Source organism: Oncorhynchus keta, chromosome 37 (assembly GCF_023373465.1).
Source record: "Oncorhynchus keta strain PuntledgeMale-10-30-2019 chromosome 37, Oket_V2, whole genome shotgun sequence".
In the NCBI taxonomy this organism is placed as follows: domain Eukaryota; kingdom Metazoa; phylum Chordata; class Actinopteri; order Salmoniformes; family Salmonidae; genus Oncorhynchus; species Oncorhynchus keta.
In genome coordinates this window covers 15,660,739-15,684,725 of record NC_068457.1, presented here as the reverse complement: position 1 = coordinate 15,684,725, position 23,987 = coordinate 15,660,739, and the positions used below count along the sequence as shown (strand labels likewise).

At 44.0% G+C, this 23,987-nt stretch overlaps 1 protein-coding gene across 4 annotated transcripts in view; it reads left to right on the top strand.

Moving 5' to 3' along the window:
• The window catches only part of LOC118372278 (potassium voltage-gated channel subfamily H member 7-like), a 141,454-nt gene that overhangs the window by 80,575 nt on the left and 36,892 nt on the right, over positions 1 to 23,987 (top strand). For 3 of the 4 annotated variants that reach the window (XM_052499257.1, XM_052499256.1, XM_052499254.1), the window contains 6 exons: positions 6,366 to 6,580; positions 11,352 to 11,777; positions 17,235 to 17,473; positions 17,768 to 17,928; positions 18,158 to 18,357; positions 20,940 to 21,192. In XM_052499257.1, coding sequence (XP_052355217.1) covers positions 6,366 to 6,580; positions 11,352 to 11,777; positions 17,235 to 17,473; positions 17,768 to 17,928; positions 18,158 to 18,357; positions 20,940 to 21,192 — 1,494 coding nt within the window. Of the gene's footprint in view, positions 1 to 4,680; positions 4,702 to 6,365; positions 6,581 to 11,351; positions 11,778 to 17,234; positions 17,474 to 17,767; positions 17,929 to 18,157; positions 18,358 to 20,939; positions 21,193 to 23,987 lie in introns of all 4 variants that reach the window. The other variant, XM_052499255.1, reaches the window with a different exon arrangement.

The following is a 23,987-nucleotide window of genomic DNA, read 5'->3' as shown; positions in this document are numbered from 1 at the left end:
GAACAGGCAGTGGCTCAGGTGGTTCTTGTCCTTGATGATCCTTTTGCCATTCCTGTGACATCGGGTGCTGCAGGTGTCCTGGAGGGCAGGTAGTTTGCCCCTGGTGATGTGTTGGACAGACCACACCACCCTCTGGAGAGCCCTGCAGTTGCGGGCGGTGCAGTTGCCGTACCAGGCGGTGATACAGCCCGACAGGATGCTCTCAATTGTGCATCTGCAAAGGTTTGTGAGGGTTTTAGGTGCTAAGACAAATTTCTTCAGCCTCCTGAGGTTGAAGAAGAGCTGTTGCGCCTTCTTCACCACATTGTCTGTCAGTGATGTGTACGCCAAGGAACTTGAAGTGTACCACCTTCTCCACTGTGGCCCCGTCGATGTGGATAGGGGGGTGCTCCCTCTGCTGTTTCTTGAAGTCCACGATCAGCTCCTTTGTTTTGTTGACGTAGAGAGTGAGGTTATTTTCCTGGCACCACACTCCCAGGGCCTTCACCTCCTCCCTGTAGGCTGTCTCATCATTGTTGGTAATCAGGCCTACTACCGTTGTGTCATCTGCAAACTTGATGATTGAGTTGGAAGCGTGCATGGCCACACAGTCATGGGTGAACAGGGAGTACAGGAGGGGGCTGAGCACGCACCCTTGTGGGGCCCCAGATTTGAGGATCAGAGAAGTAGAGGTGTTGTTTCCTATCTTCACCACCTTGGGGCGGCCCATCAGGAAGTCCATGACCCAGTTGCACAGGGTGGGGTACAGACCCAGGGCCTAAAGCTTAATGGTGTGCTTGGAGGCGTGTTGAATGCTGAGCTATAGTCAATGAACAACATTCTTACATAGGTATTCCTCTTGTCCAGATGGGATAGGGCAGTGTCCAGTGCGATGGTGATTGCATTGTCTGTGGATCTATTGGGGCGGTAAGCAAATTGAAGTGGGTCTAGGATGTCAGGTAAGGCAGAGGTGATATGATCCTTGGCTAGTCTCTCAAAGTACTTCATGATGAAATGAGTGCAATCATAGTCATTTAGTTCAGTTACCTTTGCTTTCTTGCACCTGTACCGTGTCAGATATAGAGTTGAAATGTATTACATTTTGAGTTTGCATCCCAATATTACACATCACAGAAGACTGAAAAATAACAAAACTGTTTGACATAGAAACACCAGATTTTCGGCTGTTTAAAAAAAATAATGTTTACGAGTTATGAAATTATGAAAAATATTAATAACATTTGCCCATGAGGCCACTAAAGGGCCATTTGGTCATTTGACTGCAGGAAAGGGCTACAGTGGAACTCAGCACGGCAAGGAGCATCATTCCTAGTGTCACCTTTAAAAATTATAACAGGCCAATGCATATATTCTTTTGCCACAAATACATTGGTATATTATTTGGCATGCTTCATTTTCTATCCAATTAAGGGATTCTTAGCCTGTAGGTTTTTATCCTTTTGAAATTGTGTGTGTGGGGGGCATAAAGTGGATATGCTTATGGTGAGGTAGATGTGTTGTCTTTCCTATATTTCCATTAATATATTGATTATGCACTTCTTCATTCATTTATTTGATAGGGACAGATACAATTAAACCATTGACAAATGAAAAATAATAAGAACCAGATGCACTGGAATATGTGTTGATTTTTATTGGAATCTAGTTGGTGTGTGAAAGTAACACCTTCAAAGTAAGTGACCCAAGTGTACACATGACAGTGTCGAAAACTGGTTTTCTACTCCTCGTCATGAGTGTCAACAAAGAAAGACGAGCTAAGGGCACAACAAAAGAACGCCTGCTGAACATTGTCAATCATCTCTCTGCTATTCCCCACACTGCCTTTAACAATTCAACCTCTGAAATGTCATGTAGCAGGCACGTTAGCTCACTAAAGCCCAAATATCAAGAGGGATATGGAGCGGAGAGTATTTTCTTTTTCATAGTTTATGCTTGTTTTTTTTGTATTCGCTTTTAGATTTATAGAGTATACTTCATCAGGAAAATTACTTTTGGATGTTCTGTTATTTTATGAAATTCTTCACTTATGTTTTCAGTTTTTAATAGAAAATGTACTGTTTTAATTACAGAAATAAAGACGTCAATGTCTCCAGCAGTATACAGATTTTGTCCATTTTCCCTTTTTTCCATTACTCAGTGTTAGGTAGCTTCTGTAAGGGTGCTTGGATGAGGCTGAGAAGACCACTGGTAATAACATGGGATTTTTGTTCCAGGAAAGAATGCTTCACTAGACTCAATGGCCCTGAGCTGGCACGATCTGGCTTAATCAATGTATGTACTATACGTTCTGTTGCCATGGTGCGATGTCGTGTTCACATACAGTACGACACATGTACTGTAACATGTTAACTGTGTGCACAGACTAATGATGGTTTCTACAAACTAGGAGGAGAAAACACGCATGCCTCATAGTTCTGACTGGGATTGTAGTTTCAAACACGCGCGTGCGTGTATGTGTGTGTGCGTGCACCTGTGCATGTTTGTGTGTATAGCCACTGTATATCTGTGTATTTGTTAGGTCACCCCGGGAACATCTTATACATTTGAAATGAGATCTTCTGACAAGGTCCCCAATGTCCTTGAACGCAAGATGCCTCCACTTCATACTTCCTAGAAACTGTACTCATAACGCATTGACAGATTCATTAGTAACATCATTTGGACAAAGATGATCTCTTTCTCCAAGGGTATTAATCAATCATCGGAAACCTGTTGTAATTTTATATTTTATGGGACTGTAATATATTAATGGCGGTTGCTTTATTTCGTCAAACGTCTAAATAATTGAAGGAAGCTGAAGGTGGAAGCTAGGCCGTTGGGATAAGAGGCATTTGTTTTGATCTTGCTGCTCTTGTTGAAATAACTGTTGGCTAGCTCCTTTTGAACAATATTGGCACTCGCTGCTTGATATCTGGGGAGTGAGCTGGAAACTGAGGATTAGCATGAGCTACAGAGCATCCCTCCAGTTCGCCATCTTCCCCTACTTGTTTCTACCTAGTCACAATCAAATGAAGAATTCCTCCGCAATAAATGAAGTCATCACGAACCACTCTGAAAAGCGCAGTTTTGTAAAAATGATTTCTCTTATTGTTGGAGATATTCCAAGCGTCACTGTTGAAAAATTGTACTCTCTCTATCTCTTTCTCTCTCTCCAGGGAAAGGTAGATTGTTTTGTTTCCGGCTCCCAGCCTTACACCTCCTGGGCATCAGTAAGCAGTCCCTCCCTCAGCAGGACCCTGACGCAGTCATAATCGACTCGCCCCGCCGCAGTGAAGAGTCGGTGGCCACCCGCGACTTCCAGTCACTGCCCACCCGGGAGAGCTGCAGCCCCTCCTACGCCAACGACACACGGGCCCTCATTGGCCCCAGCCACTGCTCCACCCCTGTGTCAGGACCCCTGGACCACTCGTCCCCCAAGGGGGCCCTTCTGGGACAGGCTGGTTCCTCAAGCGGTTCCCCCAGGCCCAGCCCCAGACTGTGGGCCCTCTGGCCCCCTCCATCCCAGACCTGACCCCACCGCGTCCAGGGAGAGTGTGTAGTATCCGGAGGGCCTCCTCTGCTCAGGACATGGAGGGTTTTGGCTCCAACTCCAAGATGGCCTTCAGGGACCGACATGCAAGTGAAGGTATGTAAGTCAACACCACCTCCATGGTCAGAAATGCTTGTCTCCCCATCCACCTCATCCTGAGATGTTATGCTATATTAAATCAATTTGGCCTTGCTGTTCTTACACAGTAGATTTGGTCCCAATCCCAACCATTGTTATCATGTGGTACCAATCAAAGCTGACCTTGGATCAGTGAATGAGGTTAGCTCCCAGCTCAACTTTACCTACTCTTAGTCATCAGGCAGCGCCACATCTGTCCTGACTCCTGAATTACCACATCTATCCTGACTCCTGAATTACCACATCTATCCTGACTCCTGAATTACCACATCTATCCTGACTCCTGAATTACCACATCTATCCTGACTCCTGAATTACCACATCTATCCTGACTTCTGAATTACCACATCTATCCTGACTCCTGAATTACCACATCTATCCTGACTCCTGAATTACCACATCTATCCTGACTCCTGAATTACCACATCTATCCTGACTCCTGAATTACCACATCTATCCTGACTCCTGAATTACCACATCTATTCTGACTCCTGAATTACCACATCTATCCTGACTCCTGAATTACCACATCTATCCTGACTCCTGAATTACCACATCTATCCTGACTCCTGAATTACACATCTATCCTGACTCCTGAATTACCACATCTATCCTGACTCCTGAATTACCACATCTCTCCTGACTCCTGAATTACCACATCTATCCTGACTTCTGAATTACCACATCTATCCTGACTCCTGCATCACAGATCACCTTTCCACCCACAGTCAACAAGAGGGGTACAGTACCGCCTCAGAATCTCCCTGTCTCTGTACCCAGCTAATATTTATATCCCTTCCTACACCATTGTATCTGCATTTCTCATTCCAAGGGCCCCAGCGGCTGACACTGTAATACATCTACTTCATGATAATGAATGGTGTGACGGCGATAGGGCTTTTATGTGGGTCGTCTCTCATCACTAGCTAGCTACGTACAGATCTGGAATCTCCTCTCACTCCTCCACCTTACTCCCATCCCCCTCTCTCTCCCTCAACACTATCCAATCGCAGACAATGGTCGTAATATCAAAGGTAACAACCCCACGTTCCTTGAACATAGCACGGATATAGAGTATATGGCCTGAACTGCTTGCTGCATGGATTTTTCCATTCAACAACAACATAAGCCTGTGTTGAATGCTAATGCATGGAAACCATGTGTTTGATACCATTCCATTTGCACCATTCCAGACATTATTATGATCTGTCCTCCCTTAAGCAGCCTCCACTGAATTCTATGTCAATGGAATGTTATCAAATATCCGAGAGCCTTTTAACCTCCAGAAATAAATGAAATGACTGTACTTTCCTCTGAAATCAATCTCTTTACGAGCCTAAAAGTGCATTCTGGATCAATACCTACCAGAGGAGGCTGGTGGAAGGAGCTGTAGAAGGACGGGCTCATTGTAATGGCTGGAATGGAATAAATGGAACGGAGTCAGACATGGTTTCCATATGTTTGATGTGTTTGATACTGTTCCAATATTCCATTTACAATGAGCCCTTCCTCCTATAGCGCCTCCCAACAGCCTCCACTGATACCTACTCCATTTGGAGGAGCATCTGATAAATGTTATCCGCTATCATTTTGTATTCTTAACTTTAGACATTATGTCTCCGATTTCCAGGATATTTTTCATTACCATAACATAGTGGCCAGATTTTTTTAACCTAAAATCACTCTGATGTTGCTCAAATAAATGTAACATGACACTCAGGAAGTGCCAGCAGAATTATCCTGACCTTTGACCCCTCCCCTCTCTCTGAGGTCACTTCCTCTTTACGCTGCTCTCTACCTCCCTCCCTCTCTCTCTCCTGATTCGCTAGTGTCTCGGTCCTGGATGGCTGGGGGTATGGCTTGAGCTTTTCCTATATGTCTGTAATGCACACATACTGTACCGTACAATGCTGCTGTAGCATGAATTCAAGCTGCGCATGTCTTTTGTGTGTGTAAGTATCACTCACTGTAGTCTCAACACTCGTTTGTGAAAATGGGAGAATGAGTCATCCCTCCATCTTCTCCTTTTGGATCAGCAGTTGACACATTCCCTGTCTTCTCCATATTGCCCACAGAAGATATTATGTGTGACAGTGTGTATGTTGTTCAACGTGGTGAGGTTTTATGGCACTGTTGTACTGTATTTTCGCATAGTAACATAGAGTATTTGTGGATGTTTGAATCACAAAAGCCATATCCATATGGTGTCATTGAGTCAAAACCTTGACTGAGATATAAGTATATAAGTATACATTTCCTTTGTGGACATAATTATTTCACTAAAATTGTTCATTACACCAAGTTTGTCATTTCTACAGCTGTTGAATGGAAGGTACCAGGATCAAGCAGAGGGTTAGGGTGGATCTTTTTGACTGTTGTATTTCTACTGTTGTCCTGTGGTTGTTCACTTTTCTTGTGACAGCAATTGAGTTCACTCAAGAGCAAAAAATACTCACGCTCCCACGCATAACAAATAGACACAGCAGCCTATTGACACACCTACCACATGAACTGCACTTGAGGTCCCCTTTTTAAACCATTAGCATACCGTGAAATTCTCAAGCTGTGTCAGGCACTACCTTGCTAGCCTAGCCTAGCATCACCGCACTAGCCTACCATAGCATTGCCGCTCTAGCCTAGCCTAGCATCACAGCGCTAGCCATTGCCAAACCTCTCTCTCCATTAAATTCTCCTCCAGGACCCTTCAACCAGATCAAATCCAGTCTTCTGGGCTCCACGTCTGACTCTCACCTCAACAGATACAGCACCATTAACAAGATCCCCCTCATCACGCTCAACTTCTCAGAGGCCAACAACGACAAGAAGTGCCCCTCCCCTCCGTCCTCCGAGAAAGCCATCATCGCCCCAAAGGTCAAGGACCGAACGCACAACGTCACCGATAAGGTCACGCAGGTAAGAGGTAACGAAAGGCCATGTGCCTTGTGCTCAGTAGCGTTGGTGCTCACTGACATAAGCCAAGATGTTGGCTTATGTCAGTGAGCCATTCTATAGAATAGGTTCCATACAGAGGACATGTATTTTCTGTGTGTTTGTTCTGTACATACAGTTACAGATGTATAGTGTGCTGTAGCTGGATGTACTATTACCTCATTGAATAATCACATGAATAGTCATGTGCCCCAATGTTATACAGTAGAGAGCGGTAATTATCCCCTGCCCCACACACACACGGAACACCACCAGGTCAGAACACAGTGTCTGTACACGCTGCTCTGTTGTTACTGTCTGACGCTATCTAATTCATTGAAACTCAAGCGGCTTGTTTTAATAAGTAAACCGGTGAAGGTGTATATCATCCGTAGGGGGGGGGACAGATTCTCTTACCAGGGCTCAGGGATACACTCTAGTTACACACAGGTTAGAGGTCATCCTCACCATCCTGTCTGTCGGCCTCCAGGCCTGTCTGTCTGTCTGTCTGTCTGTCTGTCTGTCTGTCTGTCTGTCTGTCTGTCTGTCTGTCTGTCTGTCTGTCTTCCCCATGGTGAGTGTGTGTGCGCAGTACACTGACGCCTCCTTGTGTGGGTCCCTTTGGGGGAGGAGGGAAACCAGGCTGCCTGTGTGTACTCCTGCCTGCGTGCTTGTTTGTCTGTGTGTCCGGGTGTGTCACTATGGCAGAGCTGGTTGACCTTTAAGATCTGTCAGGGCCACTTTGTCCAGAACAGATGAGGATGTTGCTTTTTCTACTGATAATGTGTATAAAGTTGGCAGTCGGTATAAGATGAGGGAGGATGATAATTTTTATTTTATGAGCATGGCCTTATTCTATTACAGAATATTGGATGACAGTCATTCATATTCCATACACCCAGTTCAATGTAACATGGATAGGTTTAGCCTACTACATGATACTGTACCCATCATAAGGTTGCTACAACCTAGCCTATGAATTAAAGTTTACAACGTGCATAGGTGCATAGGCCGAGGAATTTTGAGCAGTCAAGGTGAGAGGCAGTGAAACATTCAATACCGCCTTGCACACTCTTGCCTACAGCTAGCTAATGTAGCGTGTAATCATTAGTCCAACAATTGCAAATTAGAGATTCTATTGGACAAATTCAGGTATGTTTATCCCCATTTTGTTACGTTTGCGAAATGTTTTTCAACAGAATCGGTGGAATGAATACACACCTGATTACACGCAAACAGTTCACTTTCATAGCAGCCACATAATAACATCATGATCACTTCACTCGTTGTAGATGTAATTCCTTCTCAAAACTATGTGTACAACACAGTAGCTGTCTGTGACCAGGCGAAAAAGCCTTTCCAAGCCAAACCTTAATACAATGACCGCTTACCTCTACACACAGACAGTTGTCACATCATAGTTAACTAGAACTGCCCCTGAACAGGCAGTTAACCCACTGTTCCTAGGCCGTCATTGAAAATAAGAATTTGTTCTTAACTGACTTGCCTAGTTAAATAAAGGTCAAATTAAAATTAAAATAAAAAAACTAACACGTTAGTAAACTCGCTACAATCATGCAGTACAGTGTACAGTTTATCAGTTACACTGGCAAGCCACGGTGGCAATACATTAATAAAACCAAAGCTTACCTTGACTTGGAAGAGTTCCAGTGTTGGATAGCTATAGCCAGCTAGCTAACATAGCATCCCTCTCTGTTTGAGCCAGGTGTTTGAGTAGGCTAAACTAGCTAGCTGCATTCGCTAGCGAATGTTTAAAAAAATACAACCAAATCTCTCTCTCACTCTTGCTTCTCCTTAATATTGGAAGAAATTAACTTGTTCAAAACTGTTCAACTATGGTCTTTCTCTCTTTAAGATAACTACTCACAACATTTTATACACTGCAGTGCTAGCTCGCTGTAGCTTCTGCTTTCAGTACTAGATTCATTCTCTGATCATCTGATAGGGAAGACAGCAAGTCAGTTCATGCTGCAAGAGCTCTGATAGGTTGGAGGACGTCCTCCGGAAGTTGTCATAATTACTGTGTTAGTCTATGGAAGGGGGTGAGAACCAAGAGCCTCCTAGGTTTTGTATTGAAGTCAATGTACCAAGAGGAGGACAGATGCTAGTTGCATTCCGGCATTCACCAAGGTGCTACCCTACAGAGTGCTGCTGAGGCTACTGTAGACCTTCATTGCAAAACAGTGTGTTTTAATCAATTATTTGGTGACGTGTGTGTGTGTGTGTGTGTGTGTGTGTGTGTGTGTGTGTGTGTGTGTGTGTGTGTGTGTGTGTGTGTGTGTGTGTGTGTGTGTGTGTGTGTGTGTGTGTGTGTGTGTGTGTGTGTCACACATCTCAATAGTGGGTTGCAGCTTGTATTTTCCAACCGGATCTTAGTATTTGTTGTGATTATTTATATAGTTCAGGGATGGGATACTCCAATCCTCAGGGGGCCAGAGCAGTGTCACACCTTTCCCCCATCCCTAGCAAACACAGCTGATTAAACTAATTGCATTCTAAACTGAAGATCATGATTAGTTGGCTATTGGAGTCAGGTGTGTTAGCTGAGGCTGGGGCAAAAGTGTAACACCAATCAGGCCCCCAAGGAATGGAGTTGCCATCCCTGATATAGTTCATATTGGATATACCTACTGCAGTGGAACACTGTTGTTATACAGCAGGCCTATGTCAGATAGAGTTATAGTTGATTATCTAGACTCATAACAGACTCTTGTTTCTCTTTCCTGGTTGTACGTTTGGTTAGCAACCATCTGCTGCTTACTATTGAACAGATTACATTGAACATGTTTTTTCCTTTTCGCCATCTCATTCTGTCATTTGATCAAACTAGACAGTTGCTTGTTTCTTTAGTATTTTATATATTTCTCTGACTGTGAGGCCCTGAGCTGCTGTTCCCTGTTCCTCCCCTGTTGTCTGGATGTGACATCCCAAGCTCCTGTTCCCTGTTCCCTTGTTGTCTGGCTGTGAGGCTCACACTGTTCCAGGCGATGTCTGGAGACCAAGTCTCTCCAGTTTGTGCTCTAGGCTGCAGAATAAACACAGAACTCAACCAGACTAAACAGATGGAGGATTGACATGAGTCTGTGCTGTAGATTGATAAGCGGCATCAATGCATGTTGATGCTCTATATAAAACAACACGTTTGATACTTAATGTTCGCTCCATGAGGTTTTATTTCTCCAGGTTTTGATGGGTTTGCTTCAGTTTTACCAGTTGTTATGTCATGGCTTCGCTTCAGTTTAGCCTATTTTTATTTATTGCCAACAATACATGTTGCGGGTCACATGACAAAACAGCACTGGCCAAGACAGGAAATGACACTCCAGTATTCTAAATACTCCAACAATACAAACAAATAACGTGAGAGGGTGAAATGAACAGACCACTCATTTGCATACCGTTATTCCAGATGACAGAGTTCCTTCGAATCCACACTAGGTGCATCAAATGATTATGTCTGAATAATTTATTTAGTAACAGATCAGGGGGAACGACGTGCTCAACTGAGCTCTCATTCTATAAATTGACTCCTCCCTGGGCTTGCCAGCAGGCTCAGAGACAGTTTATCTATGTAACCGTATGGCTCGATTTAGATGTTGCCACTAACCACAGATATCGGATCAGATCACCCAACCCAAAATGGATTAACAGGATCATATAGGCCTAGAAACGTCTGACATTGAATCAGAGATTAGGTACTCCTTTTACCAACTCCTTACGAATGCAGCAGCCCAGTAGGCCACATCGACTAATCTATCCACATGGTATGTGATTCTGCCTGATTTAGGTGGTATGTCATCAAGAGTCACAAAACAGCACGTTCGTTCAAAAAGAGGTTTCTCGTGACAATCACTGCCTTTTGCTTCTTTTCCACTTTGAGCAAAGGGCAGTTTGATGAAATAAATAAAACTGCCTGTAGCCTACTTACCAAAACTTTTAATGAAGATAACTACTGTAGCTGGACATGAATAATGAAAAGCTTTTTTCTCTCTCTGCCCTTTATTTGGTGATTTACTTTAAAGGGTGTGATATAGTGGAGGGTTGTTCTATTGACCTGTAATCACACAGGGGAGGGGACAGAAGACATCTAATAACCAATTCCATTATAATCACTTAAGCCCGCCGCCCTTCATCCCACTCAAACACAGGGGTTGCCGAGGCGATCCCTGCCAGGGTGCGACTAGGAGTAGGCCTAGATGATGGAGGAAATAATTGGAAATAATTACTTGAATTGACCATCATGGAGCATCGACTTGAATGGGGATTCCCATTCTAGTAATTCTGGTTCTATGGTGAAGTCGGCCAAAATGGAGCCCTAATTCCATTTCCAAGGCTCTATTTCAGCTCGCGCTTCTCTCCATCTACAATAATTACTTCTCTGCCCTTGGGTGAAGCACTTTACCTTTCTCTCTCCTCCTCTCCCTCCCTCTCGCCACCGTGATAATCAGCCATGAGAAGCAGAGACAGAAATGTCTTCCCTGGCATTGAAGTGTCAAGCTGCAGAATGAATGACTATATCCCACAACGATAATCACCTTAGTGTCATTGAGACTACTATCTGCTCTGTGATATTGATATTAAAAGTTATCCAGGGACAGGCCATACTGCAACTGGAATATTTGGGATATTGATGCAATTCAACATTCCTTAAATAGTGCTTTTCCTACATAGAAGCCACCATTTTCTTAATGTCTTCACTTTACGTCCTCTTAACTCTTCCCTCCTTCCTCCTCAGGTGCTATCCCTGGGCGCAGATGTGCTTCCCGAGTACAAGCTCCAGACGCCCCGCATGGACAAGTTAACCATCCTCCACTACAGCCCCTTCAAAGCGGTGTGGGACTGGCTCATCCTGCTGCTGGTCATCTACACGGCCATCTTCACGCCCTACTCCGCCGCCTTCCTCCTCAACGACCTAGAGGAGCAGAAGAGGAGGGAGTGCGGCTACTCGTGCTCGCCGCTCAACGTGGTCGACCTCATGGTGGACATCATGTTCATCGTGGACATATTGATCAACTTCAGGACAACCTATGTGAATCTCAACGAGGAGGTGGTCAGCCACCCGGCGAAGATAGCCATCCACTATTTCAAGGGCTGGTTCCTCATCGACATGGTGGCTGCCATCCCCTTTGATCTGCTCATCTTCGGCTCGGGATCGGAGGAAGTAAGAGAAAACGCGTAGACTCTTTTTACACTACTAAGCCAAGCTGAAACTGAGTCAAACCGAGCTGTACTTTGCTGTGTTGGCCTGGTTACATATCCACCATAGTTACGGGAACAGTGCTTGAAAGAGCCATTTGCATCGGCCTAATCGAGTGAATCGGGCATTAGTCACTTAGCCGCTTACTCACAGACACGTGTCACTAGGCCTCGGGTCCAAGTCGTGATGACATGGTGCTCCTATAGTTTTCCCTCATTCTCTGAAATGTTTTGAATTAAAGTCGCTTAGTCACTTACTCACAGGCACACGTCAGACAACCTCAGGGTCCTCGTCGACATGACGGTGCCCCTGTAGGTTTCGCTAGTCAGACGCCTCTCATTTTCACATCTGATTTGGTCTCAGTCTGTAGCTATGGCAGATTGCCTCGGGCGTCCTAAAACTGTTGAACGGCGTCTGCCTCTCAAATAGCTAAGACTGAACTGCTAAACTGCAGTTTGTTGTTGTTCATTTGTCTGTGTTGCTTTTGGCTCCCATCAGGTGGAACAGTAGCTTTCCAAGTTCTCAACTCGAGAAAAGGAGAGAGGGAAAGACAGAGCAAGAAAGATGCAGATTAAAAGAAAGATTGTTGAACTGCAGTGAGAGGGAGAGATGTGCTCCTGCGTATGAGAGGGAAAGAGGAAGAGAGAGGGACGATTTATCTACTCTGATTACACCCACAGGATGTCAATATCTCAGCCGAGCAGCGACTGCTAAGTGTGTCCCTTGCTGGCACATCACAGAGCGGGACAGAAGAGGGTACATGATGTTCCAGAAAGAAAAAAAAGATGTCTCTTGCAAAATGATGACAAGTGAGCATGTGTAGGGAGCAGTGGTGTGTCAGAGCAGTGATTTGTCCAGTCATTATTTACCATCAGGTGTCTTGTACCAGAGAGTTACCCTCCATCTGGGTTTGTCAGTGAATGGCAGGAAGAGGAAGTGGAACAGACAGACGAGTGGTGCCATGCCACAGCGTGTGTCCAACGTAATATAGTGTTTCTCACTTTTCAGGAAATAAGCAGCAGAGGCTACATTTTATGATAACACGTGCAGGCTTTTTGTGTAAGTCCTGCAGTAACAACCAATTAAGAAAATTGACGTCCAAATTGAATTTGTTGATCATTTGAATGAGGTGTGTATCAGTGCTGGGCTGAAACAAAAGCCTGCATACCCAGACAGTAGTTTTCCAGGACCCAGATTCATGCCCGAGTTGAGCATGCGTAAATGCAACGTAGTTGCCTTTTTATGGCCTTTTCTCTCTATGCGTAGTCTTACTTTAAATTGAAACATGAGAATAGCATGCTATTCACCCACTATTTGTTTGAGGTGGAGCTAGAATAAATGAAGGTGTGGAGGAGGTGTGTCTACAGATTCTGACCTTTACCTAATTCCCTCATAATTCCACCACCTTGACGCGCAATGAAACCATGAACAAGGTCTAGCGAATTTACCGGTTCCAAGTGCAAGATGCATCTACTTCATTTCTTTCTGATAGAAATAGTACCGTTCTCCGTGCACTGTCGTTTACAACTTGGTAGGATCTATTGATAAGAGCTAGGTAAATGACTAATCCGTTTGGAGAAGGGAATCGTAAATACACATAGCAATTGTTTTTTAGATGATTTTTCCTTATGGTCCCTGGAGACGAATGTGAAACCAGCCATATGGAAGAAAACTGAAAATCATATTTTTCACAGTGAAATAAGATATAAATAGCTGTGCCGTTATTCAGAATTGTTATTGTGTGCCCTCATAATTTGCATGGATGAAATTTGGAGACCCAAGCTATAGGCTTCTGTAGGGCTGGAACCTCCCGAGTTGATGTATACGCTTTATAATGTTTTGATTATATGCTTTTCTCTGTTTTATTTTCCAGTTTGTATCATGATAAACATTAGCCACTACCAGGAGCCGCAGTCAGTAATACCCATATGGATTTCTTTTCGCATCATTCATTTTCTTGAGGGTCGCTAGCATTAGTGGATCATATCTGGCTAACGTTGCGCAATATTTTGGGACATGTAGCCTATTTGAATCATTATGGAACTCAGACCAGCCGGTTAAACCTGGAGCCTGGCACAAGGCTCACAGCAACTAGACCGTTGTCATACATTTCCATGATTAGTGAGAATTAAGGTTATATTTATACAAAAAGGTAACTCCTTTTTCCTTCTTCCAATATTTCATGGATTGAATTTGAATATGACAGCTTTCAGGATGAATCAAACCACTGTATTCGTGGTCCTTCTGTAGCTCAGTTGGTAGAGCATGGCGCTTGTAACGCCAGGGTAGTGGGTTCGATCCCCGGGACCACCCATACGTAGAATGTACTGTAATGACTGTAAGTCGCTTTGGATAAAAGCGTCTGCTAAATGGCATATATTATATTATATTATTATTCTTATTCATCAATATCCAGTATTTAGTGCGTAGACTCTCCCCCCAAAAAATGTACGATTCATACATACTTTCCTAACCCTAAAATGTGCCGAAATAATCTGCAAGAGTATTTTTAAATCTAGTTGGTACTGAAACGGAGAACAATATGCATAGATGGCTTTCTTTCATTGATCCCCATGTTCTGAACCTGTTCTCTTAATGTTTTCCATTGAGTCTGTTGACAATTGTAATTAAAACCTTATTTAAAGAGATACATGTACTGAAAATCCCATTGAATGAAAACTCCACGAGAAAATATGTTGGCCAGCAAGTGGGAAGGTTTTCAGCAGTTGAATTAAATGTATACAAAGTGTGCAAGGTAGCCAACTAAATAAGGTAAATTGGTATACCAAATACTGATGAGTGCATAGGAAAGGAGTGCGTGATTGGCTATGAAAAGCCAACTGACATTTACTCCTGAGGTGCTGTGAACCTGTTGCACCCTCGACAACCACTGTGATTATTATTATTTGACCATGCTGGTCATTTATGAACATTTGAACATCTTGGCCATGTTCTGTTATAATCTCAACCCGGCACAGGCTGAAGAGGACTGGTCACCCCTCATAGCCTGGTTCCTCTCTAGGTTTCTTCCTAGGTTCTGGCCTTTTGGGGAGTTTTTCCTAGCCACCGTGCTTCAACACCTGCATCGTTTGCTGTTTGGGGTTTTAGGCTGGGTTTCTGTACAGCACTTTGTGACATCAGCTGATGTAAGAAGGGCTTTATAAATACATTTGATTGATTGATTGCGTAGGAAAGGCATCAATTCCTAAATCGGGATCGGACCCCAGGAACATAGTTAGAAAACCCTGTTGTAGCCAGTAGCCTATGGGATTATGTCTTCTATTTCAGACCACAAGCCATCACGTGTTGTCTGCCTATCAGGGGTTGTGTAGAGTGGACAGGCCAACACAGATGACTAGCAAACCCCATCCCCGGATTTATCATCAGGGTTGTTAGGGAGAAGCTTTAGCTCTCCACTCTTCAACTCACAAGCACTGCAGACTTAAGCAAGTACTTTAATCAACCATACACTAATATAGCCTACTAAAGCACCCCTTTTCACTCTGCACATCCGACATTCCAGTCAAGATCAACAGTTAGGACCAATTCTAAAAACCCGGAAAGAATTTCTGATTGATTTAGGATATGCCCTGTCTGTCTGAGACTGATTTCTCTTCCCGGTTGAGAAGTACACCCTTAGAAAAAAGGGTTCTTCGGCTGTCCCTATAGGAGAACCCTTTTGGTTCCAGGGTTCTACATGCAACCCAAAAGGGTTCTTTCTACCCGGAGCCAAAAAGTGTTCTTCTTAGCGTTCTCCTTAGGAGCCTTTAATGAACACTTTCGGAGACAGAGAGCTGGTTTGAAGCGCAGGGCACAGCAGATGTTTATTGTAAAGGACCACAGAAGGAGTCAAGTAGTTTGGTCCAGGGGCAGGCAGAAGGTCATACACAGGGGGTCCAAAAAGGCAACAGTACAGGCAGGGAAAAGTTGAATAACGTCGTCTGGGAGATCAGGCAATAGGTTGAGAACAGGAAATCCGCTAAAGTACAGGCAGGGAATAGGCAAAAGGCATCGTTAGTGAGGCAGGCAGAAACTATCATACACGGGAGGATTAAATTATGGGGAAACCAGCGTTCCAACTAGAAGTGTGTCACAAAACAAACAATACCTCACAAAGATGGGGTGCAAAGAACTGAACTAAATAGTGTGTGATAATGACATACAGGTGTGTGAACAGGTGATCAGAATTCAGGTGATTGGGATCTGGAGAGTGAACTGCATTCAGGGGATCTACGTGTTTGAGAGTGTGAGTTGGAAGCAGACGTTACAGGGACAGCCAAAGAACCCTTTTAGGTTCTAGATAACACCTATTTTTCTAAGAGTAAAGTAGGCTAAATCTGCTGTAAATGATTGCAGCGATCTAGAGGGAAGATCTGGGCGGATGGCCCGGGCGGTTTGTAATGGAGCTTTCAGAGACTCAGCAGTAGCATCCGTGTCCCTCACCAGAGCACATTCACCTGTGACAGAGTCAAGTCAGTGTTGCGCCATAAATCAGACTCCCTTCTATGAGACAAGGAACCATAGTCACTGTCAAATTGAGTCTCATGTGTAAACGGGAGAAGCACCCTGTAAATAAACGTGTGCAGGTGCAGAGAGCTGAGTGACTGTAGAGGACAAAAAACAGTAGTAGTAATGACTTCCCTCAGGATATTACTATAAACGTTGGTCCTGAGGAGACGAGGAACAAACTATTAGAATTTCCCTAAGACTCACTTATGCTGTTTGCAGACTGTGCGACACTAATAAATCAGCTCTTATCTCATGGCAGGCCGTGGTTGTTTTTGTTGTTGTTGTTGTCACCGTGTTCATTTAGCTGGGCAGGAACCGAGATGGAGAGATGCCAGGATGGAGACTGTTTAAACTGAACAGAAGGAGGGGTGGGAGGACAGGAGAGGCGTGGTGTTTGCTTTCATGCTGCCTGGCTGGAAGACTTGGACTCTCTGTCAAAAGCTCAGTTCTTTTAGATTTTCTTTTCTTTATTGTTCTTTAAAAACATGTTTTTTTTCTGCAGTCGTCTTAGTATGTAGCATGTAGGCTTGATAAATCCCCCTTTCCCCTCATTCCTCCTAACAACATTTTAGAATGACGGAAATATGTTATATTATATTCGTATTATTGCCACTGCTCTCTGCTGGTTTAGACAGCAGTCTATTTTTTGCAGAGTTCCCTTCCATTGACATGTTCAGTGATTTAGAAACTGGAATTAGAAACTGGATCGTGGTCATTTAGCCAAGCTTGATTGTAAACAGTACTATCTTAACCCTAACTCCTAACCTTTGATCTGACCTTAAGGTTACCCCTAATAACAACAAATTGCTTCCTGTTGTGGTGCATCCAATTAACAAATAACTTGCCTGGACTGTACTGCAACACTCAAACCCCCAGCCAATCACAGCTCTGTTTACTTCTATGTCCCCTCAGACCACAACTCTGATTGGGCTGCTGAAGACCGCCCGGCTGCTCCGACTAGTTCGCGTGGCCCGTAAGCTGGACCGATATTCAGAGTACGGCGCCGCCGTCCTTATGCTCCTCATGTGCATCTTCGCCCTCATTGCCCATTGGCTGGCCTGCATCTGGTACGCCATCGGCAATGTGGAGAAGCCCTATCTGGAGCACAAGATTGGCTGGCTGGATAACCTGGGCGTGTCCATTGGAAAGAGGTACTAGGCAAGCCAAAATATACTGAATTACTGAATATCATAACAACATGTACCATGGACTTGTGCCTCAATGTACCCCAATACTATTTACTGTATCACATGACTCTTTAATAACGATGCAGTTGAATGATCGGAAATAACTTTAGGATTTGTTAATTACACTAAGAAATATTGGTACAAAATCAGATGTATAAAAAAATATACTTTTCCCGTTATTATGTTGGGATAATACTGTAGAAAAAATACAGTGAAATGTATCGAACCATGAACTGAGTGTACTGTCTCACCCCCTAGGTACAACTACAGTGACCCCAGCTCTGGCCCGTCCATCAAGGACAAATACGTCACGGCCCTCTATTTTACCTTCAGTAGTCTGACCAGCGTGGGCTTTGGCAACGTCTCACCCAACACCAACTCCGAGAAGATCTTCTCCATCTGTGTCATGCTGATTGGCTGTGAGTGTTTAGACTGAAAACAGATGGAATGAATGAACGAACAAACAAATGAATACATTATACACATTTCGACAATGAATCACTATTACTGTAAAGCCAAGTAGTACTACTCAATAAGTTATTGTACTACTATATTCCTAGCTACTGATTAATTAAGGGAAATTAGAATATTGCTAACAGTGATGACGACATGATGACCACCTGTCTGGTGTGATTCTCCCTCTCGCAGCCCTGATGTACGCCAGTATCTTTGGTAATGTGTCGGCCATCATCCAGCGGTTGTACTCTGGTACGGCGCGGTACCACCTGCAGATGCTCCGGGTCAAAGAATTCATCCGCTTCCACCAGATCCCCAACCCACTGAGGCAACGCCTGGAGGAGTACTTCCAACACGCCTGGAACTACACCAACGGCATCGACATGAATATGGTGCGAATGGGGGGGGGGGGGGTTGTGTAGGGAGGAAGGTGGGGGAGGGTGGGGGTGGGTGGGTCCGTGGGGGTGTAAGGGAGGCTGTGTGTGTGTGTGCGTGTTTGTGTGTGTGTGGGGCTAATAAGTCTTCCAAGTGAGACTTTGGCAAACAAAAATGCTCATATTGGGACATAATGTTAGTCATATGGTGGGATAAGGGAATAGATAGTGGTTAAGTCTCAGATTGATGATTCAGATTGCTGCTGTTCTTCAATAGGTTTTTCATGTTCAGCCCCACAGTTTGACGATGCGGTTATGTTACTGCCTTGCTGTGTTTCTCCTACAGTACTTAGCTTCTCGGTGAAGCTGTTCAATGTTTTTTTCTGACCTTAAACAACGTTGTCTCCATGACGGTTCTTACCATTAACATATAGCCCAGTGTGTTCCCTTAGCGACATGGTTATATGACATTATTATGATCTTGATTAAGATTCTAAACTCTAGAATGAAAGCCATGGATACTGTATGTAAACCGGCTTTTCCCCTGGTGATGTTAACTGTACTTGTTTAAATGTGTCTTTTCCTTGTCTGCCTCATGTCAAATGGAATGACTTCATCACTCTGGTAAGAGCAGGAGGTACTGTGTTCAAAGAAACGTGTTGTTTTCAAAAGAAGGCATAGTGTAGTAAATCGTTGACCAAGACGGAAATCAAAGAATACCTTTATTAAAATCCATAACTTTGTCTTTATAGTCTAGGAAAAAAGCATGATAATTTGAAGGCATGCTCCCCAGTTATTTTTAAATACTGTAGTCCTCTCTAGATCATGCCTTGTACACTGAGTATAGAAAACATTAAGAACACCTTCCTAATACTGAGTTGCAACCCCCCTTTTGCCCTCAGAACAGCCTCAATTCGTCAGCACATGGGATTCTACAAGGTGTCGAAAGCGTTCCACAGGGATTACTGGCCCATGTTGACTCCAATGCTTCCGATAGTTGTGTCAAGTTGGCTGGATGTCCTTTGGGTGGTGGACTATTCTTGATACACATGGGAAATTGTTGAGCGTGAAAACCCAGCAGTGTTGCAGTTCTTGACACACTCAAACAGGTGCGCCTGGTACCTACTACATTACCCCGTTCAAAGGCGCTTAAATATTTTGTCTTGCCCATTCACCCTCTGAACGGCACACATACACAATCCATATCTCAATTGTCTCAAGGCTTAAAAATCCTTCTTTAACCTGTCTCCTCCCCTTCATCTACACTGATTGAAGTGGATTTAACATGTGACATCAATAAGGGATCATAGCTTTCACCTGGAAAAAGCAGGTGTTCTTAATGTTTTGTCCACTCAGTGTACATACTGACTTCCCTATTGCATGCCAGCCAGTAGTATAACCCTCAGTGCTTCTAGCAGCCCATATTGTCCATCACAGATTGACTTGCATGTGGCTTGCCACAAGGTCGCCGTTTGCACGAAATGTGTGTGTTCAAACACAAACCACATAATTTTATATGGCAGTTAGAGGCACAGACAGCCTGGCACTGCCAGGTTTCCCTCCGTGTGGGAGGCTTGGCACACATGTCCAGCGATATTGCACCTGCACTGCACTTGCCAAATGTTGTTCAATCTCTCCTTTCCAAAATCTTCTGCTATGATTTTATTCCCCAACTATTGAAAAATAGCCTCTCTTTTTCAAGAAATGTAGATTTGTCCAGATGAGTTTTTTTGTTAATAAGGTCATTGTTTTGTATGTGATATAGAGTAAGAATGTTTCATTGTTTAATGTTCCCCTTTTGTGTGTTTGAAGCCTTCCCTTGCCCTCTGGTCCTCTGTGATTTCACAGTTCAAGATTTGATCCTCTGTTTACAGTCATCTCATGAACTTTAACCTGTAACCTTTGACCCTGTGTGGTGTTCAGTCCCAGGCAAATTACTTGTTTTCCAATTGAGGGCATTAATGTCACTGAATCATTTAGGTGACATTTTTTCCAGTGATACTATTTGCATTTAAGCATGTAGTAATTGAAATAGTTGAAATACTTGTCACTCTGATCCTTAAACTCTAAATGACATGACAGGTTAATTCAGTTTTGAGGTAAGTATTTTATTTATTCATTTTTATAATAAATCTGAATCACAGACACTAATGATACCCCACGAAGATAGAAAGTTCCCTCATGAGCACACTTGTGCTAATTATTTATTTATTTATCAAAGGGAAGGTGTGTTTCCATGTCTGTTTCCATGTTTTCCTAGTTTGTTGTGTCTTGTATAGCAGTGTTGGATATCTGTTTACCCCCACCTGCTATTACTCTGATTAAAAACTATGGGTAGATGCCATAAAAATACCCCCTCAAACAGTCACATATGACAATGCAGTATTTAGATTTTGAGAAGAAGACCAAAACACAATTGGCAATTGTATCAACCCATTGGATTCCAAACCAAATCTAACTTGCAAACTCAAACCAAACCCACACCCAAAGACGTCTCAAGTTAGTTTGACAGCACACCTCTGATAACACCATAAACACTTCCGTCCCAGTCCTATCTGACCATTTTCCTATTGCTGTGGCCTGTCTTTTCACGCCCCCAGGTCCTAAAGGGTTTCCCAGAGTGTCTCCAAGCTGATATCTGCCTCCACCTCAACGCGAGTCTGCTCCAGGGCTGCAAGGCATTCCAAGGGGCTACTAAGGGCTGCCTGAGGGCCCTGGCCATGAGGTTCAAGACCACGCACTCCCCACCTGGCGACACACTAGTCCACTGTGGAGACGTGCTTACTGCCCTCTACTTCTTGTCCCGGGGGTCCATCGAAATCCTCAAGGAAGACATTGTGGTGGCCATTTTGGGTATGCGCTACTCAAATGTGGACGTTGTTTATTGTTTCACATTGTTGATTAATATATCTTTATTCAACCTGGTAGGTTATTGAATACACATTCCCTTTCACAAGAACAACCGGATGAAAGGTTGCAATTAAAACCAAGTTTCATTGTTTACATCCACTTGACACTTCAGAGGTATTTTGTGCTTTGTAAAAAAGTCCCCAACCGAAATATACGCGAGACACTAGTTACTGCAACAATAACTTTGTCTTTTTATTCATGTCGGGCTGTGGAAGGTGTGCTGTTCTCCAGTAAATTGACATCCTGAAGATGTGGCTGTGTGAATACCTATGGCTGTGTGAATACCTATGGCTGTGTGAATACTTCCTTACTGGATGTTCACACTACTCAAACACTTCTAATGATTTCCCTCTGCCTGAAGGTCAGCTTAATCAGGCTGTTTGGATGAGAAACAGTCTTAGAACAGCAGCACTGCCGGCACACTTTCAAACACTGTTTTTGTCTCTAAACAGTTCAAGCGGTACTGGAAATGAATAGTAACACAGCACAGTTCAGGTGTCCCAGTGCTGCACTTCTCATCAAAGTGTGTGTGTGCGTGTGTCTCTTGCCTCTCTGTGTGTGTCTGTATACCCTCTGTGTACTGTTTATTAGAGGCTAGTCTCGCTATTCTGCTATGCCTGGGTGAGCAGCTGACATCTCTAATGAGCACAGATTCTCATGGCTCCTTCCAAGAACAAACTGTGATAGACAATAGCGCTGTATAGGAGGGTTTTATAGCTGGGAGAAGAGAGAGAGAGGTAGCGGATAAAGGAGAGTGCGATAGAGGGGAAGATAAAGAGTGGGGGTGAGATGGGGGAGAGAGAGAGAGAAAGGGGCGGGGGGGAGAGACAGAGAGAGTAGAGAGTGGGTGGAGGGAGAGAGGGCAACGTAGGGTGGTTTATTGGATCATGTATTATGCTATCTAATTGCCTGCTGAGGGTGATGGAGTGTTGGTGGGGTTAGCAGTCGCTGCTCGCAGGAGATATTGACATCCCTGGGATGTAATCAGAGTAAATCTCCCCTTCATCTCTCCTTCCTTCTTTCCCATCTCCTTTATCTCTCTCTCTCCGTTTCTCTCTCTCTCTTTCTCGGCGTCAGCCCAGCGCCAAGCAAGTGTAACAGGCTAAGCATTGTATAAACTGCTCATTTCTCACTCAGCCAATGAGCTTCAGCAAAACGCAGCGACACAATAGGGTCATGGGAAGACGGCGGTCGTGTTCCCCTGCTCAGACATTGCTGATGCATGCCAGATCTTACAACTCCTGGATATTTTGCGCATCAGTTAACCAGATTATACAGTATGTTATAGCAATCTGATGGCTGACGTTACAGTTGATGACATGGCAGGTAACCATTGGTTGGCACATGCAACAGCTAAGCAGGGGAAAAACCACAGGTGTGTTGAATGAGATGGGTTTTAATAAGGACTCGTTTACCAATGGTAGTCACACAAATGCTAGTCAAGTATTTCTATGCAAATTCTATTGTGAATTAGTAATTGCAATTAGTGTGTAATCGACAGAAAGCAATAAACAATGAATTGTATCTGTAAAATAGATGTTGCATCGAGCTTTTGAAGTTAAATTGGTGAACTGACCAGAGGAAAGACTAGGTACTTGTCCTTACTCTCACCTTAACGCCTGCCCAGGTTTGGACAACACTGCATTCGTTCATTTGACCATGGAGATCTAGGCCAAGAGCCAGGCCATGCTGTGGGGCATGTACACACACACACACACACACACACACACACACACACACACACACACACACACACACACACACACACACACACACACACACACACACACACACACACACACACACACACACATGTTGGTATTTCTGGAGGTGACAGGACAGGATATCACTACCATACCAACACTGTAAACTGACAGGTCTGCGCAAAGGGAAGTCAGGCGTGAAATAATGATATAACTGAGCCTCTTGGTCATTCCAGGTCAGCCCTATAGACATTCACACTACCTCCCTGTTGTCATATAGTCACAGCCCTATAGACATTCACACTACCTCCCTGTTGTCATATAGTCACAGCCCTATAGACATTCACACTACCTCCCTGTTGTCATATAGTCACAGCCCTATAGACATTCACACTACCTCCCTGTTGTCATATAGTCACAGCCCTATAGACATTCACACTACCTCCCTGTTGTCATATAGTCACAGCCCTATAGACATTCACACTACCTCCCTGTTGTCATATAGTCACAGCCCTATAGACATTCACACTGCCTCCCTGTTGTCATATAGTCACAGCCCTATAGACATTCACACTACCTCCCTGTTGTCATATAGTCACAGCCCTATAGACATTCACACGGCCTCCATGTTGTCATATAGTCACAGCCCTATAGACATTCACACTACCTCCCTGTTGTCATATAGTCAGCCCTATAGACATTCACACTACCTCCCTGTTGTCATATAGTCACAGCCCTATAGACATTCACAAGGCCTCCCTGTTGTCATATAGTCACAGCCCTATAGACATTCACACTACCTCCCTGTTGTCATATAGTCACAGCCCTATAGACATTCACACGGCCTCCATGTTGTCATATAGTCACAGCCCTATAGACATTCACACTGCCTCCCTGTTGTCATATAGTCACAGCCCTATAGACATTCACACTACCTCCCTGTTGTCATATAGTCACAGCCCTATAGACATTCACACTACCTCCCTGTTGTCATATAGTCACAGCCCTATAGACATTCACACTACCTCCCTGTTG